The 13,710-nt window shown below is 37.5% G+C and overlaps 4 protein-coding genes across 8 annotated transcripts; 1 reads left to right on the top strand and 3 right to left on the bottom strand.

Annotated features, from left to right (window-relative positions):
* Positions 1-1,027: 1,027 nt before the first annotated feature.
* Positions 1,028-2,118, top strand: LOC111487542 (transcription factor MYB59-like). The gene is made up of 3 exons (XM_023134987.1): positions 1,028-1,206; positions 1,290-1,419; positions 1,733-2,118. The coding sequence occupies exons 1-3, from the start codon at positions 1,086-1,088 to the stop codon at positions 2,094-2,096; spliced, it is 615 nt and encodes a 204-aa protein (XP_022990755.1). The 5' UTR covers positions 1,028-1,085; the 3' UTR covers positions 2,097-2,118.
* Positions 2,119-2,188: 70 nt separating this feature from the next.
* Positions 2,189-6,941, bottom strand: LOC111487541 (ultraviolet-B receptor UVR8). Its single transcript, XM_023134985.1, has 9 exons — positions 6,220-6,941; positions 5,656-5,917; positions 4,977-5,170; positions 4,850-4,897; positions 4,260-4,332; positions 3,858-4,029; positions 2,847-3,278; positions 2,576-2,767; positions 2,189-2,498 (listed from the first exon to the last, which is right to left on the bottom strand). Exons 2-9 carry the CDS (start codon positions 5,906-5,908, stop codon positions 2,435-2,437), a joined length of 1,428 nt encoding a protein of 475 aa, XP_022990753.1. The 5' UTR covers positions 5,909-5,917; positions 6,220-6,941; the 3' UTR covers positions 2,189-2,434.
* A 1,085-nt stretch (positions 6,942-8,026) lies between these two features.
* On the bottom strand, positions 8,027-11,858 carry LOC111487128 (E3 ubiquitin-protein ligase At3g02290). 5 transcript variants are annotated; one of them, XM_023134384.1, is made up of 5 exons: positions 11,369-11,858; positions 10,400-10,757; positions 9,701-10,127; positions 9,404-9,513; positions 8,027-8,384 (listed from the first exon to the last, which is right to left on the bottom strand). In XM_023134384.1, exons 2-5 carry the CDS (start codon positions 10,517-10,519, stop codon positions 8,358-8,360), a joined length of 684 nt encoding a protein of 227 aa, XP_022990152.1. In that variant the 5' UTR covers positions 10,520-10,757; positions 11,369-11,858; the 3' UTR covers positions 8,027-8,357. The 5 variants fall into 5 exon arrangements, with proteins under 5 accessions (XP_022990152.1, XP_022990150.1, XP_022990155.1 ...); XM_023134382.1 differs by lacking the exon at positions 11,369-11,858 and adding an exon at positions 11,057-11,362; XM_023134387.1 differs by lacking the exon at positions 11,369-11,858 and adding an exon at positions 11,057-11,362 and having other exon boundaries at positions 10,454-10,757.
* A 203-nt stretch (positions 11,859-12,061) lies between these two features.
* On the bottom strand, positions 12,062-13,359 carry LOC111487127 (amyloid beta A4 precursor protein-binding family B member 1-interacting protein-like). The gene is made up of 2 exons (XM_023134381.1): positions 13,143-13,359; positions 12,062-13,071 (listed from the first exon to the last, which is right to left on the bottom strand). The coding sequence occupies exons 1-2, from the start codon at positions 13,306-13,308 to the stop codon at positions 12,323-12,325; spliced, it is 915 nt and encodes a 304-aa protein (XP_022990149.1). The 5' UTR covers positions 13,309-13,359; the 3' UTR covers positions 12,062-12,322.
* Positions 13,360-13,710: the final 351 nt, after the last annotated feature.

Raw genomic sequence — 13,710 nt, 5'->3', positions numbered from 1 at the left:
TGTCATTTAGCTACTTTCTGAGACCCACGAAGTACAATGATTTAGAATATAATGTTCTTTTTTCTCCATCGTTAGGATTTTGTTAAATCTCTTAAAATGTGATTACACAATCACGTATAATTTTGATTTTTAATCATAAGAAATTAAAAATAACGTTTCTTATTAATAATTTAATTAAGATCGAACCTCATATTTTTACTTTAACTAGTTCAGTTGTGTCAGGTTATCTGTGAGATTCCACGTTAGTTGGAGAGGAGAACAAAACATTTTTTATAAGAGCGTGGAAACTTCTCCCTAACAAACACGTTCTAAAAAGAGGGTGGATTGTGAAATCCCATATCCAATTGGAAAAAGGAGAGTGTCAACAAGGACGCTGGCCCTAAAAAGAGGTGAATTGTGAGATCTCACATTGGTTAAAGAGAAAATAAAACATTATTTATGAGGGTGTGGAAAACTCTCCCTCACAGACGCCTTGAGAAAAAACCTGAAAGGAAAAGCTTAGAGAAGATAATATCTGTTGGCGGTGGATTTAGACGGTTTACATTATCGATCATACTACTACTATCAATCATACTACTATCATAGTATCTTGTCAATATAATTCCAATTAAATCCTGCTCCTACTATGATTAGCCTTTTAAGTACACTCTCCCTAACACCTTCATAAATAATTAAGATAATGTCTTCAACTTAGCTTACACCATCATCATTTTCTTTACTTCACATATAATGTTATTTTATAGAACACAAAGTACAAACATGTAAGGTTCTAATTGGGTGATCAAAAGATAAATATGACAAACTGATGAGGACCATATATGAAGGGGTAGAGAAACCAATAACATATTTGAACTAAAAGTCCTATAGGTAGGGGAAGAAAAAGAATGAAACGGAATCACCAATAAGATCTGATTTAAAGATCATATCATACTCAAAATGATAGATAATGAAAGGCATAATCAATGGAAGGAACTGAATGAATTGGGTGTATAAATAGAGGTTAAAGGCAGCCATTGATGCCACAACAAGCTTTTTGTTGTTACATAGCAGAAGAAGCTGCAGCAGCAGCAGAAGAAGATATAAAAATGGATGCAGAAGAAAAAGAATGGAGGAAGGGGCCATGGACTCCTGAGGAAGACAAGTTGTTATCTGAATACGTGAAAGTGCATGGCGAAGGAAGATGGACTTCTGTTGCCACTGGTTCACGTAAAAACATATTCTCTTCCTTTTTTTTTTTTTCCTCTAAACTAGAAGATTAGAGTTAAAGATGTAAAATCAATCTTTTTCAGGCTTGAATAGAACAGGAAAAAGTTGCAGATTGAGATGGGTGAATTATCTTAGACCTGGTCTTAAGAGAGGCCATCTCACTCCTCTTGAGGAAGGCATTGTCATAGAACTTCATGCTCTTTGGGGTAACAAGTAAGTAATTATTCTATAACAGTCCATTAAGCTTTTCCAAACCCCCTCTTTGGACTCTTTCTTTATGAACTTCCCCTCAAGGTTTTTAAAACGCGTTTGTTAGGAGAGGTTTCCACACCCTTATAAAAAATGTTTCATTCTCACCTCTATAACTGATGTGAGATCACATAATCTGCCAACCTTCGAAGCCCAACATCCTCGTTGGCACTCATTCTTCTCTATAATCGATCGATGTAGGATCCCACATATTTCTCTCTCTAACATTTTTCTTACCCATCTCTCTTAACCAAATGGATAATGTTTTAACTGACAGATGGTCAACCATAGCAAGATATTTACCGGGAAGAACTGATAATGAAATAAAAAATTACTGGAGAACGCATTTCAAGAAGATGAAGCCAAAGAGAGAGGCTCAAATGGTTGTTCCAAAACCAGACAACAAAACATCAGCACCAATCAGCTTTGAACAAGACAGAGAGGAGAAAGATATGATGAAGCTATGTGAAAGAGACAATGCTGAATTAGGGATGGTTTTTACAGAGCCTGCAGCCATGGCGGCTGATCAGAGCTACTTGTCAATGGTGTATGAAGATTTTGCAACTTGGGCGGCAGCTGCGGCGGCGGAAGAGAGCTACTTATGGGGTGGCCTTTGGGAAGATTCAAACAACCTTTTGTAAAGGGGAACCTATCTTTTTAAGAAACAATGTTGACTATAGATCCAACGACATAATACAAGTTTGCTATTAGAATATGGATGGATTATGAACCCTGGGAAGAGAAATGGTCAATGTGACCAAATAAGTATATTTGATGATACAGATCAAGTTCATGATTGGCAATGTTTATCAGATGCCAAAAAGTAATACAATTCATCATCACACAGTATACCGCCTAGATTTAGTCATTTTGATATTTCTATGCTGATGGGAGAATAATGAAAGAAGAATACTGACTGATAAGTTATTGGCAGACTGCATTCAATTCTTCTTCTTCTGTCCTCTGTGTTTCCTCTATTTCATTTCTTTCCATGACTGGTTTCGCCTTCTTCGTATTCACAATGGCCATCGAGTAGAAACTCCCTGCATGAAAATAGCAAGTTGAAGAGAAATGTGCTTAAATGCAAGTATAAACGAGGATATGCATGAAAGAGTAATACTTAATTCGTCCACAAAGGCGTGCTAAAGCATCCGATCCCGTTCTGGATGCAACATCTTCTATTTCGGAAGCATTCTGCAAGTTAACAGTATCAGCAAGCCTGAACTCACACAGCTCCTTCAAGGAACAAGCGTCTGTTAAGACAGCTGAATGTCCACCACCAGCTGCTAGTTTTCGCACTTCTCCCACACACCTGGAAATTTAAAATTTTATAAATGTGAATCTACCATTATGAACACGTAAATAAATATATCGAACAACCGTATACGTACCAATCAATAGGAGATGGATACCAAGCATATGTAGATTTCTCGTTAGCTGCCTGGCCATAGCTATTGTAACCCCACCCATGGATCCTTCCATCCTTCATTGAAACAAGAGTATGTGAATGTCCACAAGCAACATGTAGAACACCATTTGGGACAACTAATACAGGTAGATTTCGAAGAAACTTCTCTGAGTCACCCACGACACATGAAAAAAACCCAGTCTGAGGCCCGAGACCTAATTGTCCAACTTGACCGCCACCCCATGCATATAAAGAGCCTTTTTGAGTAATGGCACATGTGTGGACTCCGCCACATGCAATATCCTTTATCCATATTCCATCAAGAGCAACAACTCTCCGAGGTATCAACTCTTTGTCCACAGACTGAGGGGAACAGTGACCAAGTTGACCCATACTTCCTAGTCCCCATGTATAGCTGAAGGTACAGAGCAAAATTGATAAATAGAGCATTTATGGGATCAAAACTAAAACTAGTCATATACATTGGTTCTAACAAGTTGGTAAATAGGTGTCTTAGTTCCTCGACAATAAGAGTTCAATAGCTTAGTTCCCTTTCCTTCTTTTTTCCTCTAATTCACAAATTTCTTTCGATAACTAACTCGCACAATAGAATTGCACATGCAAAACTCCATGCCTGCAAACTTTCAAATTCCTAAGTAGAAACTACATGAGTTTGTCACCATAAATTGACACAACAAATCAATGATGCACCAATCATGAGTATGTGTGAATGGCATGCACTCATGTTTTGACATTAAACACATAATTTGAAGAAGGAAATTCTATGTAAGAACTTCTTCATTTGATAGTCAATCAGTGGAACGGGTGTCCCCAACATCACAGTGCATTGATCATCCAATTTATTCTCCATTATATGGGAATTCTGTTAGAAGATTACAAACCTTGAGACCGATGTGATCTGTGGATGACCACAGTTCACAAACTTAAAAATAAAAACTTCTTTTCCAGTTAGTTTGTCCTTTGGATCACTTACACCTCGCCGTTTTCAGATATAGCTGCAGAATGGTACTCCCCACACGACACTTTAGTAATCTTTACAAGCTCAGGGGCCTCATCAAGGAACTTTGCATAAGCACTTATAATGCGAGCTCCTTGTAGACCTTCGGATGTAACACCCCTGCCTAGCTGACCATACTCATTGTAGCCTGGTCAACCAGAATAGGTATTGTATTATTATTGAGGTGGCAGGAAACTAGATAAAAACTCACTAAGGATAGATTCCCAATATTCAAGGTTCTCTCCTGCTTTCAACTCACTACGAGTAGATTCCCAATATACAATAGCATCACCAAATGTATACAAGTAGAAATCAACTTCACTAAAAAAATTCTTGAACTTTAAAAGGTCAACTTTAATGAAATCCAGATGAACTCACCCCATGCTTGCATTTGCCCATCATCCGATAATGCCACTACATGAACTGCCCCACAGGACACTTGACGAATAATCTACAGAAAATAGAATGTCCTTGGGTAATTGTTTTAAGGAATATTAACTGCGAAGTAGTAATCAACTATCATTTTCATTGTATTATCTTATAACTCTATATCATGTTAATTCAACACTAAATTTTGTATCAGCTGAAGACAGTTCTATATTATCACATGACACTGTTGAATCGTAGAGGAACTTCAACATAGAGAAGAGAAACAAAATAACAAAACAGTTATTACATTGAATTAGTTGAAGCCAAGGTTATTAGAATAGTGTGAAAATTTAAGGAGCAAATAAGGCAAGGTCTTCCCAAAGTGATTAAAACGATGGATGCCTCTCTCACAGAGAGGAAGATGCAAGAATGGTAGACAATAAATGAGAGAAAATTAACTAGGCTCGTTATTGGAGAAATAAAATAAAAAAGAGAAGAAAAAGTGAAAAAGAAACTGACAAAATACTGAGATTTTTAAAAAATTTAAATATATACACGATAGACATATGATATTAGCTTACTAAATATTAGAAACATACCGTGTTTGGTGTGAAGGCTCCCCAAAATAAGCGTGGCAAATTGGATCCCTGTGATAAGAGAGGAGTTGCTGAAAATGCAGAAACGTTTACAAAAGAACATCAATATTTAAAACAAGTAAACTAAAACCTGATTTTGTCCCCAAATCCAGAGTCTACTAGTTGAAATCGTGCCATCATTCACGCGAGGTTCTGCAATAGCAGCAGTACAATGTGCTCCACAGGAAACAGATTTCACAAACTCCATCTGCAATTGCTTCACTTTCTTTGGCTCTTTGCTCTTTTCCTCAGTTCCATCCCCCAGTTGACCAAAATCATTTGCACCTGATAGTTATTATTTGAAAAGGAAAAAAAAATCCTATATCAAAACCGAGCACCTTCACGTGCACTGCAGGGGAAAAGAAAAACACACAAATTCAGCAAATAAAAGGTTCAAGCAGACAAAGAGGAGCCAGATGAACGCCCGTGGAAACCAATACACAAATACAACATCGTTCCCATTTAATATTGCTAGAATTCATTGATCTGAAACTTTTGGGTAACGTCAGATGAGTCACAGGGTACCACAAATAATCAAGCTCTCATTGATATCTGCTAAAATTATTGTCATTGTCCATATGTTATTATTTCAATTTTCCGAATGGTCCGAAAATTTGGAATAAAACCCAAAAGATTGGAGAAAGAAGCCTGTAGTTCCAGGAGCTTTAAACGAAAGAATAAACTTGCTTATAAACATATCAAAAGAAACGAAATCTCGGGTCATCAGAAACATTTTATTAACAGAAACAGAGAGTAGGAATAGGTCAAACCCCAGGTAAAAAGTGACCCATCAGAAGCCACAGCAGCCGTATGTTCACGACCACAATCAATATCCAGCCATCGACAATTAGCTTCCACTGGGCATCCAAAAAGATCAGGACGGAGCTGCCTAGGAACCCTTAATTGATGATCCTTCCCCTTTCGACCCGTCTGGCCCGATTGATTATAACCCCAAACATAAATTGCACTCTTTCTTGGCAGGCTACTATTCTGGGTCATCCCAAACACATCGTTAATATCCATTTCTTGCCCCTAAAAGATTCGAAAAATTCCATGGACAACAAATAGTTCAGCTCCAAGGAAGAAATCAAACAGAAATTGGAAATGAAAGATATCATGCAGAAAAGAAAAAATGAAGGCCACTGCATTATTCGTTCTAATTTCTCAAGCCTCATTCCAATCGATGGACCGACGACAAAAAAAGGAAAATCGAAACTACTCACGAAAAGGCCGGACCTTTTCCTGAGTTGTCGTCAGCCGTATGACATGATTCAGACAGTAAAAATATGTGAGAATTTAAAGAGAGAGATTATTAGAGGGAAAGCGGAGAGTACCTGAGGAAAAGGATCAGAGAAGAAAGTTTGAAATGGAAAGGAAGTTAGAAGGAAAGGAAATAAATAGTTGCAAGAAAACGATCGCCGCTTTCTGTTGTTCCGCGAAACTTGGAGATGGGGCGGGTTGCCTGGATAAGCCTAGTATTGGGCTCGGCCCAACTCTTCTGCATTCGGCCCTTCCTATGAATATAAATATTACAATTTACAAACATAAAATTTCATCAAAATATCATCCCTTCAAGCAAGAGCGAGTATTCATCCTTCTCCTGATCACTACCGTCGCGAAAGTCGGGATTACTGCTTGAAATCTCCTTTCCTTCAAGAGCAAATGGAATTACGTCTTGTGGACATTTATTATGGAGGCAGCCGGCGCTGTTTTGAGTAATTATTTTTCGTGTTTATCGGTTTTTGGATCTGTGTTCGCTTGTCAAATTGAAGTTTGAAGGAATCCGAGATTAGAAATTCGTGATCCCGCTTGTTGGCGAAATTTGGCGGTAGAACTAGGGTACGTATCCTGTTCCACCATTTGCTCATCAAGCGATCCGTGATCTGTTTTTATCAATGTGCAGGAAATTTGTCGATGCTTACTAGTTCTTTTTGTTGCCTTGAAGGCGTGTTTGTGTCTTAGGATTACTGGATCTATGATTTTGTGTAATTAGGAGTTGAATTTGCATTGATTCTGTTGCTGCTGTGAGATTGAATTTGCTATTACTTCAACCAGAGAATACCAAGACAATGTTGCCTGAAATCTTCACACGGTTTCTTTTCCTTAAACGATCTCTTATGTCATTTCTAACCAAACCTCTGAAAAGATGAGTGAAGATATTATGAGCGTCTTGGAAAACCAACAATCTCTTAACTATTGTTAGTAGTAATTACTAGGGCTATACAAAATATTATTTATTCATATAAAATTCTTATAACATTTACTCTTATTTGGAATAAATTCAATTAATTAATTCATCCTAATTTATAAATAATTATAGTTTATTATTTGATTATAATAAATCTATAATATATATATATATATATTATTATGCCGACAAAAAAAAATATTAAATAAATAAATTACATATTTCCTCAAAATTAATTTTATAAAATTGGTTGGTATTCTTATACATTGATTGGTTTTTATGAGTAGCAGCTTCACACACCTGGTAATCATTGGGATTTCGGATTCTAGTTAGAAAGCTATTCGGATTCTAGTTAGAAAGCTATGTCTGGAGAACGCTTTTCTTCTAACTAAGGCAATTGGTCTCTCATGTTGGATATAGATAGGTCGACGTTGCCAATGCAAGTTAAGCGCGTAAACGACCTTATTCTTGGGGTTGACATTAGGAGAAGCAAACTGATAGTGGAACTAGTGGACCTTTTACTTAATTGGCATGTGGTGAATATCTATAAATTTTGTCGGTTTTTCATCTCATTATAAGCACAACTTTGTTTTCATCGAACTAACTATTTATTTATGAGAATTGTTCATCACACAACTTGGCTTTGGAAACCAACTTAAGCATATAGCATTAAAGTCTGGGTTTTAATGACAATTTGATCGAGTCTGCCCAGTTTAAGTTGAAGCAAATTTCAAAAAGAAGATTTTCATTGATCAATGCCATTGTCCACACACCTCAACGCATAATCCCAAACAAAGACCTAAGCACAAGGAATAAGCTGAATTGAACTCAATATGATTGAATGATTTAAGCACACCCATCACGGTTTCCTTTTCATTCAGAAGATGAGATGAGATGATTGAAAGGTGATCATATTCCATTTTCAAGAAAAGAAAAGGAAAAAACATCAAACATGGGATGGAAAGATTTCTCAGTCATTCACAATAACACCTGTTTTTCTTCCCCTATTAACATCATATATTTTGGTGAAACATCGGTTTCAACAACTGTATAACTTAGAAATAATCTTTGAATCTCTTTGAAAAATGAAGAACAAGAGAGAGAAAGAGAGAGGAAACAGATGGATCCAACCTTGGTTAGACTTTCATTCATAATATTTACTATGGTTGAAAAATATTATCCTGCAATATTCACAAATCACCATCTTCCTGTTGGTTATTATGCCCGAGGTGCTGCTGCTGCTGCCGCCGCCGCCGCCGCCGCCTTCATCCACGACACGAACAATCAAGTCGTTTCATCAAATGCCATTACCTAAGATATTCAAACAGTGGCATGAAACAAAAGTTAATGAGACCCATCCAAACTTGGGCTGTTTCCTTCCTACTCCTAGTTTACAAATCAAATAATCTTATGCTACTATTAATCAGCTCATCAAAAGAAACAGAAAACCCCACAGATTTTAAACACAAAAACATCAACAAGGAATGATTTTATACTATGTAAGATAATACGCCATTTTATACTTAGAGATGAGCATCTAAGGATCGCGTTTCAAGATCATTCCCCAAAGCTTCACCAGTGTAGGAGCTGAGGAAAAGAACATCAGTTATTATACCAAAAAACGCCGAAGCACTACCCGACCAATTGAATATCACAAAATGGTGTATTGTATCAATCAAGCATAAATATTTACATCAAAACGAGATCAACTAGTGCCCAAGGGGTGGCCCCTCCGCAAAAGGCGCACGACACCTACCCAAAGGTCACATGGGGTTTCAATCCTAGGGGCGGGTGTAGGTGCCCCCAGGTTAGCTTGAGGACCCTCAGGTTATCAACAAAAACAAAAAATGAAATTGAATGATCCCATTCTAAGAAGCACATAAGAAAAAGAAAAATGATGTGTTCTCTTAAACTTCTGATGTTCTACAAGTTTTTTTTTATAGGAGTTATTATAACGTAGCTTAATCAGTCGGTTCCGAGCGAAGATGACACAAGGATAGGATAGACATAAATAAATGGATCGTATAGACCATCTATGTTAACTAGACATTTTTTCAATTTCTAAACGAACCACGATGGTTCTGCAAATCCGGAATAGTCCTTATGCTCAATCCATACTAAAGTACCAAGAAATATTAATCTTAAAATCAATTGCATCAAATCATAAAGTCATATTTTGCCAAATAATAGCGACGCTTGCGATACACAGAACTTCCAAAACATAAAAAGATCCGAACATCAATCTGAGTCACTCGAACGCAACTAATAGGGTGGCTTTGAGATAGGTATTGAACAAGCTCATATGATATGATGGAGAAAAAGACGCATACCTTGCCACAAACTGGGCAGTTATCACTTCTCTCCATCCACTCATAGATACATCCAAGGTGAAAGTGATGACAGCATTTTGTCAATATCTTGGGATTCTCTGAGGTGTATTCTGCTAGGGAAAAAAAGAAAATTTAACGAGCAGAATGAAATTTCGGCATGTCAAAAAACGTGTGGATTAGTAACTTGTTTATCCCCTATAAGCTCAAAAAAACAAGAATATTGAGGGCCAAAATCATAGATTTTGATGAGCAATTAAATAAAATCAAGGATAAAATGAAGTTATCAAAAAAATCAACCTTCAAGACATGTTGGACAGACATCCTCGTCTTCCGAAGATGTATAAGCATACCCTGCTCCAGTGGTAGATTTAGTTGATGGGATCTTTAGAGATGACTTGCCAAGATTTTCTTTAGATTCGTCAAGACAAGCAGATCCATTCCATTTGCCTGCCGAGCCCAAAGATTCTGAATCTGTATCTACTTCACCTCTTAGAGGTTCTGACTCCTCATGTAAATGGCTTGAGCCCTTCTCGCGCCTAGAAATCAATCCATCCCGCTGCAAGCGGATGTATCTGGGGTCAGCATCATATGGCAATGGCCTTGGAGGTGAGCGGTATATTTCAGATAAAGAGTTGTCTGTCGATGATGCAGAACTCATGGATGTTGCCCCTTGAATTGATGAAGAGACAGGATGCACTTCTCCTCTTCGAAAAATCAATGTGTACTAGAGAAAATAAGACGGAAAGCAGAGTCATACGATTATCATAAGAACAAAGTTCGTAACTACATCTAAACACTTGTGACACTTGAGAAACAACTTACAAGCGCTTATACAATGAAGTGAGAAGCATTAATGTTCACGACATTTTCTTCGAATTTTGACCATTATTAACATTCGAACAAAACACGTTGTTGAAATATATATTCATAAATAAAGAAATTTCCGTCCTTCATAGTGACACAATCGCAAAATAATGCAACGAAAATAGGGCTTACGGCATTTAAGAAATTCTGAATGAAGCAACTAAGACAGGTGCAATTCCTATATACCGAACTATTAGGATTGACATAGTCTTCAAAATCGTCCATGCTCAAACAGCAGCAGACAGCACCCATTGTGCCAACGCCTACAAATCTCTTAAAATTCTCGATTATCTAATCCAGCAGATTCCCAAGTCAACAGATAGATCAATTCAGCTATTCACTTGCATTCAAGTTCAAAATTATTGGCCAATGATTATGTTGGCAAATGGATACGAGAGTACATAAGCCCGCAGAAGTACTATTTCCTCCACGAACTAGTACCCTCCCTCTTCAATTTGAATAAACTGGATTTTCAAACTGTGATTTTCACCTGTAAAATAAGCAGCCACAGTTCAGTAAGACTGATAATGAAATGAGGATCCCAAGGGATTATCCTTAAACCATCTATGATGCATAAATGCCTATGCGATCGCCAAGAAAGCAAGTCAAATCAAAAAAATTCTACTAAGATCGTTCATTAAACCAACAATCGGCATTATTTCAAGGAACATAAATCTGTCGGCAGCAATCCTTTGCTACAATCATCACAGTAATGAAACAAAAATTTGTTGAAACAGCCAGAAATCAATCAAAGGGTTAATAAAATGCCATAATCTTCGCCAAAATTACCCGCTCGTCTAACGAAATCGAGATTTTTTTTCTGGGTCACCTCTGAAAACACATATTCTTTCCTTCAATGAGGAGGAAACAAGATACCTTGACAACATCAATAGCATACCAAGCTGATCATGATCATCAAAAACTATTGAAATTATACGACAATCCCACAAGAAAAAACTCAAAAAATGACCGATCGGACCATGAATACGCACAAATCATGAAAAAAACTGAGAATCCCAATACAGAACAATAAAAATTTGGGGCGATCATCGGGATGCCCTTGAACTATTCATACGAAAAAGGAGAAAAATAGAAGCGCACCTTGGAAAGAGCAGTAAAGTGGAGGGAGAAGAGAAGACCGAAAGAGAATACGATCTTCGGTGGGTGGGTGGGTGGAGGACAGAGAAACCTGGAAGACGGAAATTGGGAGAATATACGGAAAATATATACGTGCACTTTTTGGGAAAAATCACGCACGCAGATAATTCGGATTTTCAAGCTAAATCAAGATTGCGCGTTTGAAGGGGCGTTTAGATTGGAAAAAGGAATTGAAGGCAATGAAATTAAAGCTACGAATTCCGCAAAAATAAAGCTACTGCCCTCTTCCCCTCTTCCCCTCTGTTTATCTCTATATCGCGCTCCCGGTGACTCCTTCGCTTCGATGGTTTTGTTCGATAGAACGCTCTAATTTAATCTCCACTGTGTTCTACTCCCCCAAGAACTGCTACGAATTTAGAATTTGGTACCAATTTCAACCTAAATTTATTTTCGGGATTTGAATCTTCATCAACCGATAAAAACATTTATTATCCTCTCTCGAATCAAATGTATAATAATTTGTCTCCTGCTAAAAAGGATAAAATAATTTTGTTCTTGCTTGGGAAAAGATTTCACTTTTTTTTTTAAAGGTCCTAATTTATATCTTTTACAACAATTTTTTTTTTTTTGTTTAAACAAAATTTAGAAAAATACTATAACTTAAAATTATTGATCACAAAAAAACAAAAACTATAACAAACAAAAGCAATTAGGATCAATTGTCCCATTTAATCTATTTGACATTTGAATAATTATATCATCAATATCTAAAACGTCAAATCTCACAATTTACTCTTAAATTTATTGATTTTCTTGGGATTATTAATTCGTACTAAAAAAAATAAGTACATCAATTCAAGTAAAAACTACTAATTCAAAGTTTTATTTTTATAACAGTGGTCATTTGAAAACTAGGGTCGTTACATTTACTTTGGAGGTGAAGAGATCTCGAGTATGTCAGGAGATGGGTGGGAGTGAAAAAGGGAGTGGTGGGGACGGAGCCAACTCGCCCCCCGCTGCCGCCGCCAAGGCAGCGGCCGTGGGCGGTGTAGGACCATGCGTGAGAGGATGGTGGCGCAGCTTATGTGGAGGCATAACAAAATGTGGCCTCAAAGGCTTTAAGGATGGAATTGGAAGTAAAGTTTGTGGATGAAACAGATCCGGGTTTTGACTTATCTTTGGAGTTTGTACATTTTCATCATCCTTTTTTGGTGGAAACAATGGAAAAATAGGGAGAGGTGGAAGAGGAGGGAGAGGAGGAAGTTGAGGCAATGGAGGAAGTCCAGGAAGAAGAGGTAGAGGAGGAAGGTTATCGTAAATCCGAGGAACATTCGGCACGGTCGGGTTCTGGATCGGAGCCGGTAAGCCCGGGAAGTCGACGACTTGTTTCGTGTCATCAAATTCATTAGAATGTGAGTTATGGCTGCAAAGTTTTGGCTGTTTAAGAGGCTTGAAAGTGAAGAATCCAGCCGAGAACACATGCGTGCCTTGTTTTTTTGACTTCAGCCTAAGCGATGATGATTTGGCTCTTGCAGCCACCGCACAATATGGTTCACTGCTTCTTATTAACCGCACATAACATTCCTCAACCTTCCTCACTGAAACTGGCAGCTGAATCTTGAATTCCCCTGTCTTGTCTGTCTTTACTTCTTCTCTAAAATTCGGGTTCGATCCCTCGTTGCCACATTCGACAGCCACCGTCGCGCCTAAATAGTACGCGTCAATAATATGAACAAAACAAGATCATATTAATTCTACGAGCTAGTTGGTAAAGTACCTGAAATGAAGTGACTTGTCTTAGAAAAAGTGTCTTGAAAACACGTGTCGCAGAAGACGGTACCGACGACGGCAGCAGCGGCGGAAGGGAGGTTGTTATGGTGCCTGGCCTGTGAGAGGTCGAGGAAGCTGAAATTGAGAGCGATTAAAATGAGAAGGCAAATCATTGTTAGATGGCAGTGTTTGTGTTGTTTGAGGTGAGGAAGAAGGAGAGGCGAATGGAGATTTATTTATAGCAGAAAAATAGCGTAAGGTTCATAATGTGGTTCATGCAGAAACCAGTGAACTGTAAACCGAAACAGCAGTCAATGTGTTTGCTTTTGGTTTGGTTTGGTTTGGTTCTTTATTGGTGTGAAGACGGGGGATTGGGGCAGTTGGGGCAGTGTTGGTTCACGAGATTAAAGGCCAAAAAAGGCTCTGTTTTGGTGACTTATCTGTGAAAATAAACAGCTCTTCAACTGCACAAAAAAAAGGGACAATAAATATTTAATTCCCTATTTCTTTCACTTTATACTCCAAGTTTTTTTTTTTTTTTTTTTTTTTTTTTTTTTTTTTTTTTTTTTTTTTTT

The sequence above is a fragment of the Cucurbita maxima genome, unplaced genomic scaffold (genome assembly GCF_002738345.1).
Source record: "Cucurbita maxima cultivar Rimu unplaced genomic scaffold, Cmax_1.0 Cma_Scf00012, whole genome shotgun sequence".
In the NCBI taxonomy this organism is placed as follows: Eukaryota; Viridiplantae; Streptophyta; class Magnoliopsida; order Cucurbitales; family Cucurbitaceae; genus Cucurbita; species Cucurbita maxima.
The sequence above is the reverse complement of the archived record's forward strand: the minus strand, read 5'-3'. Positions and strand labels throughout refer to the sequence as shown.

Coding starts and splice junctions, on each gene's coding strand:
- LOC111487542 (XM_023134987.1), top strand. CDS start 1,086: ATGGATGCAGAAGAAAAAGAATGGAGGAAGGGGCCATGGACTCCTGAG. Junction 1,207..1,289: donor TTCTGTTGCCACTGGTTCAC/GTAAAAACATAT, acceptor AATCTTTTTCAG/GCTTGAATAGAACAGGAAAA. Junction 1,420..1,732: donor CATGCTCTTTGGGGTAACAA/GTAAGTAATTAT, acceptor TTTAACTGACAG/ATGGTCAACCATAGCAAGAT.
- LOC111487541 (XM_023134985.1), bottom strand. CDS start 5,908: ATGGATATTAACGATGTGTTTGGGATGACCCAGAATAGTAGCCTGCCA. Junction 4,030..4,259: donor TGGGCAAATGCAAGCATGGG/GTGAGTTCATCT, acceptor CTGGTTGACCAG/GCTACAATGAGTATGGTCAG. Junction 3,279..3,857: donor ATATCTGAAAACGGCGAGGT/GTAAGTGATCCA, acceptor CTGTACCTTCAG/CTATACATGGGGACTAGGAA.
- LOC111487128 (XM_023134384.1), bottom strand. CDS start 10,519: ATGGGTGCTGTCTGCTGCTGTTTGAGCATGGACGATTTTGAAGACTAT. Junction 9,514..9,700: donor CTGTCCAACATGTCTTGAAG/GTTGATTTTTTT, acceptor TTTCCCTAGCAG/AATACACCTCAGAGAATCCC. Junction 8,385..9,403: donor ACTGCCCAGTTTGTGGCAAG/GTATGCGTCTTT, acceptor TGAATATCTTAG/GTAATGGCATTTGATGAAAC.
- LOC111487127 (XM_023134381.1), bottom strand. CDS start 13,308: ATGATTTGCCTTCTCATTTTAATCGCTCTCAATTTCAGCTTCCTCGAC. Junction 13,072..13,142: donor GACAAGTCACTTCATTTCAG/GTACTTTACCAA, acceptor CGTACTATTTAG/GCGCGACGGTGGCTGTCGAA.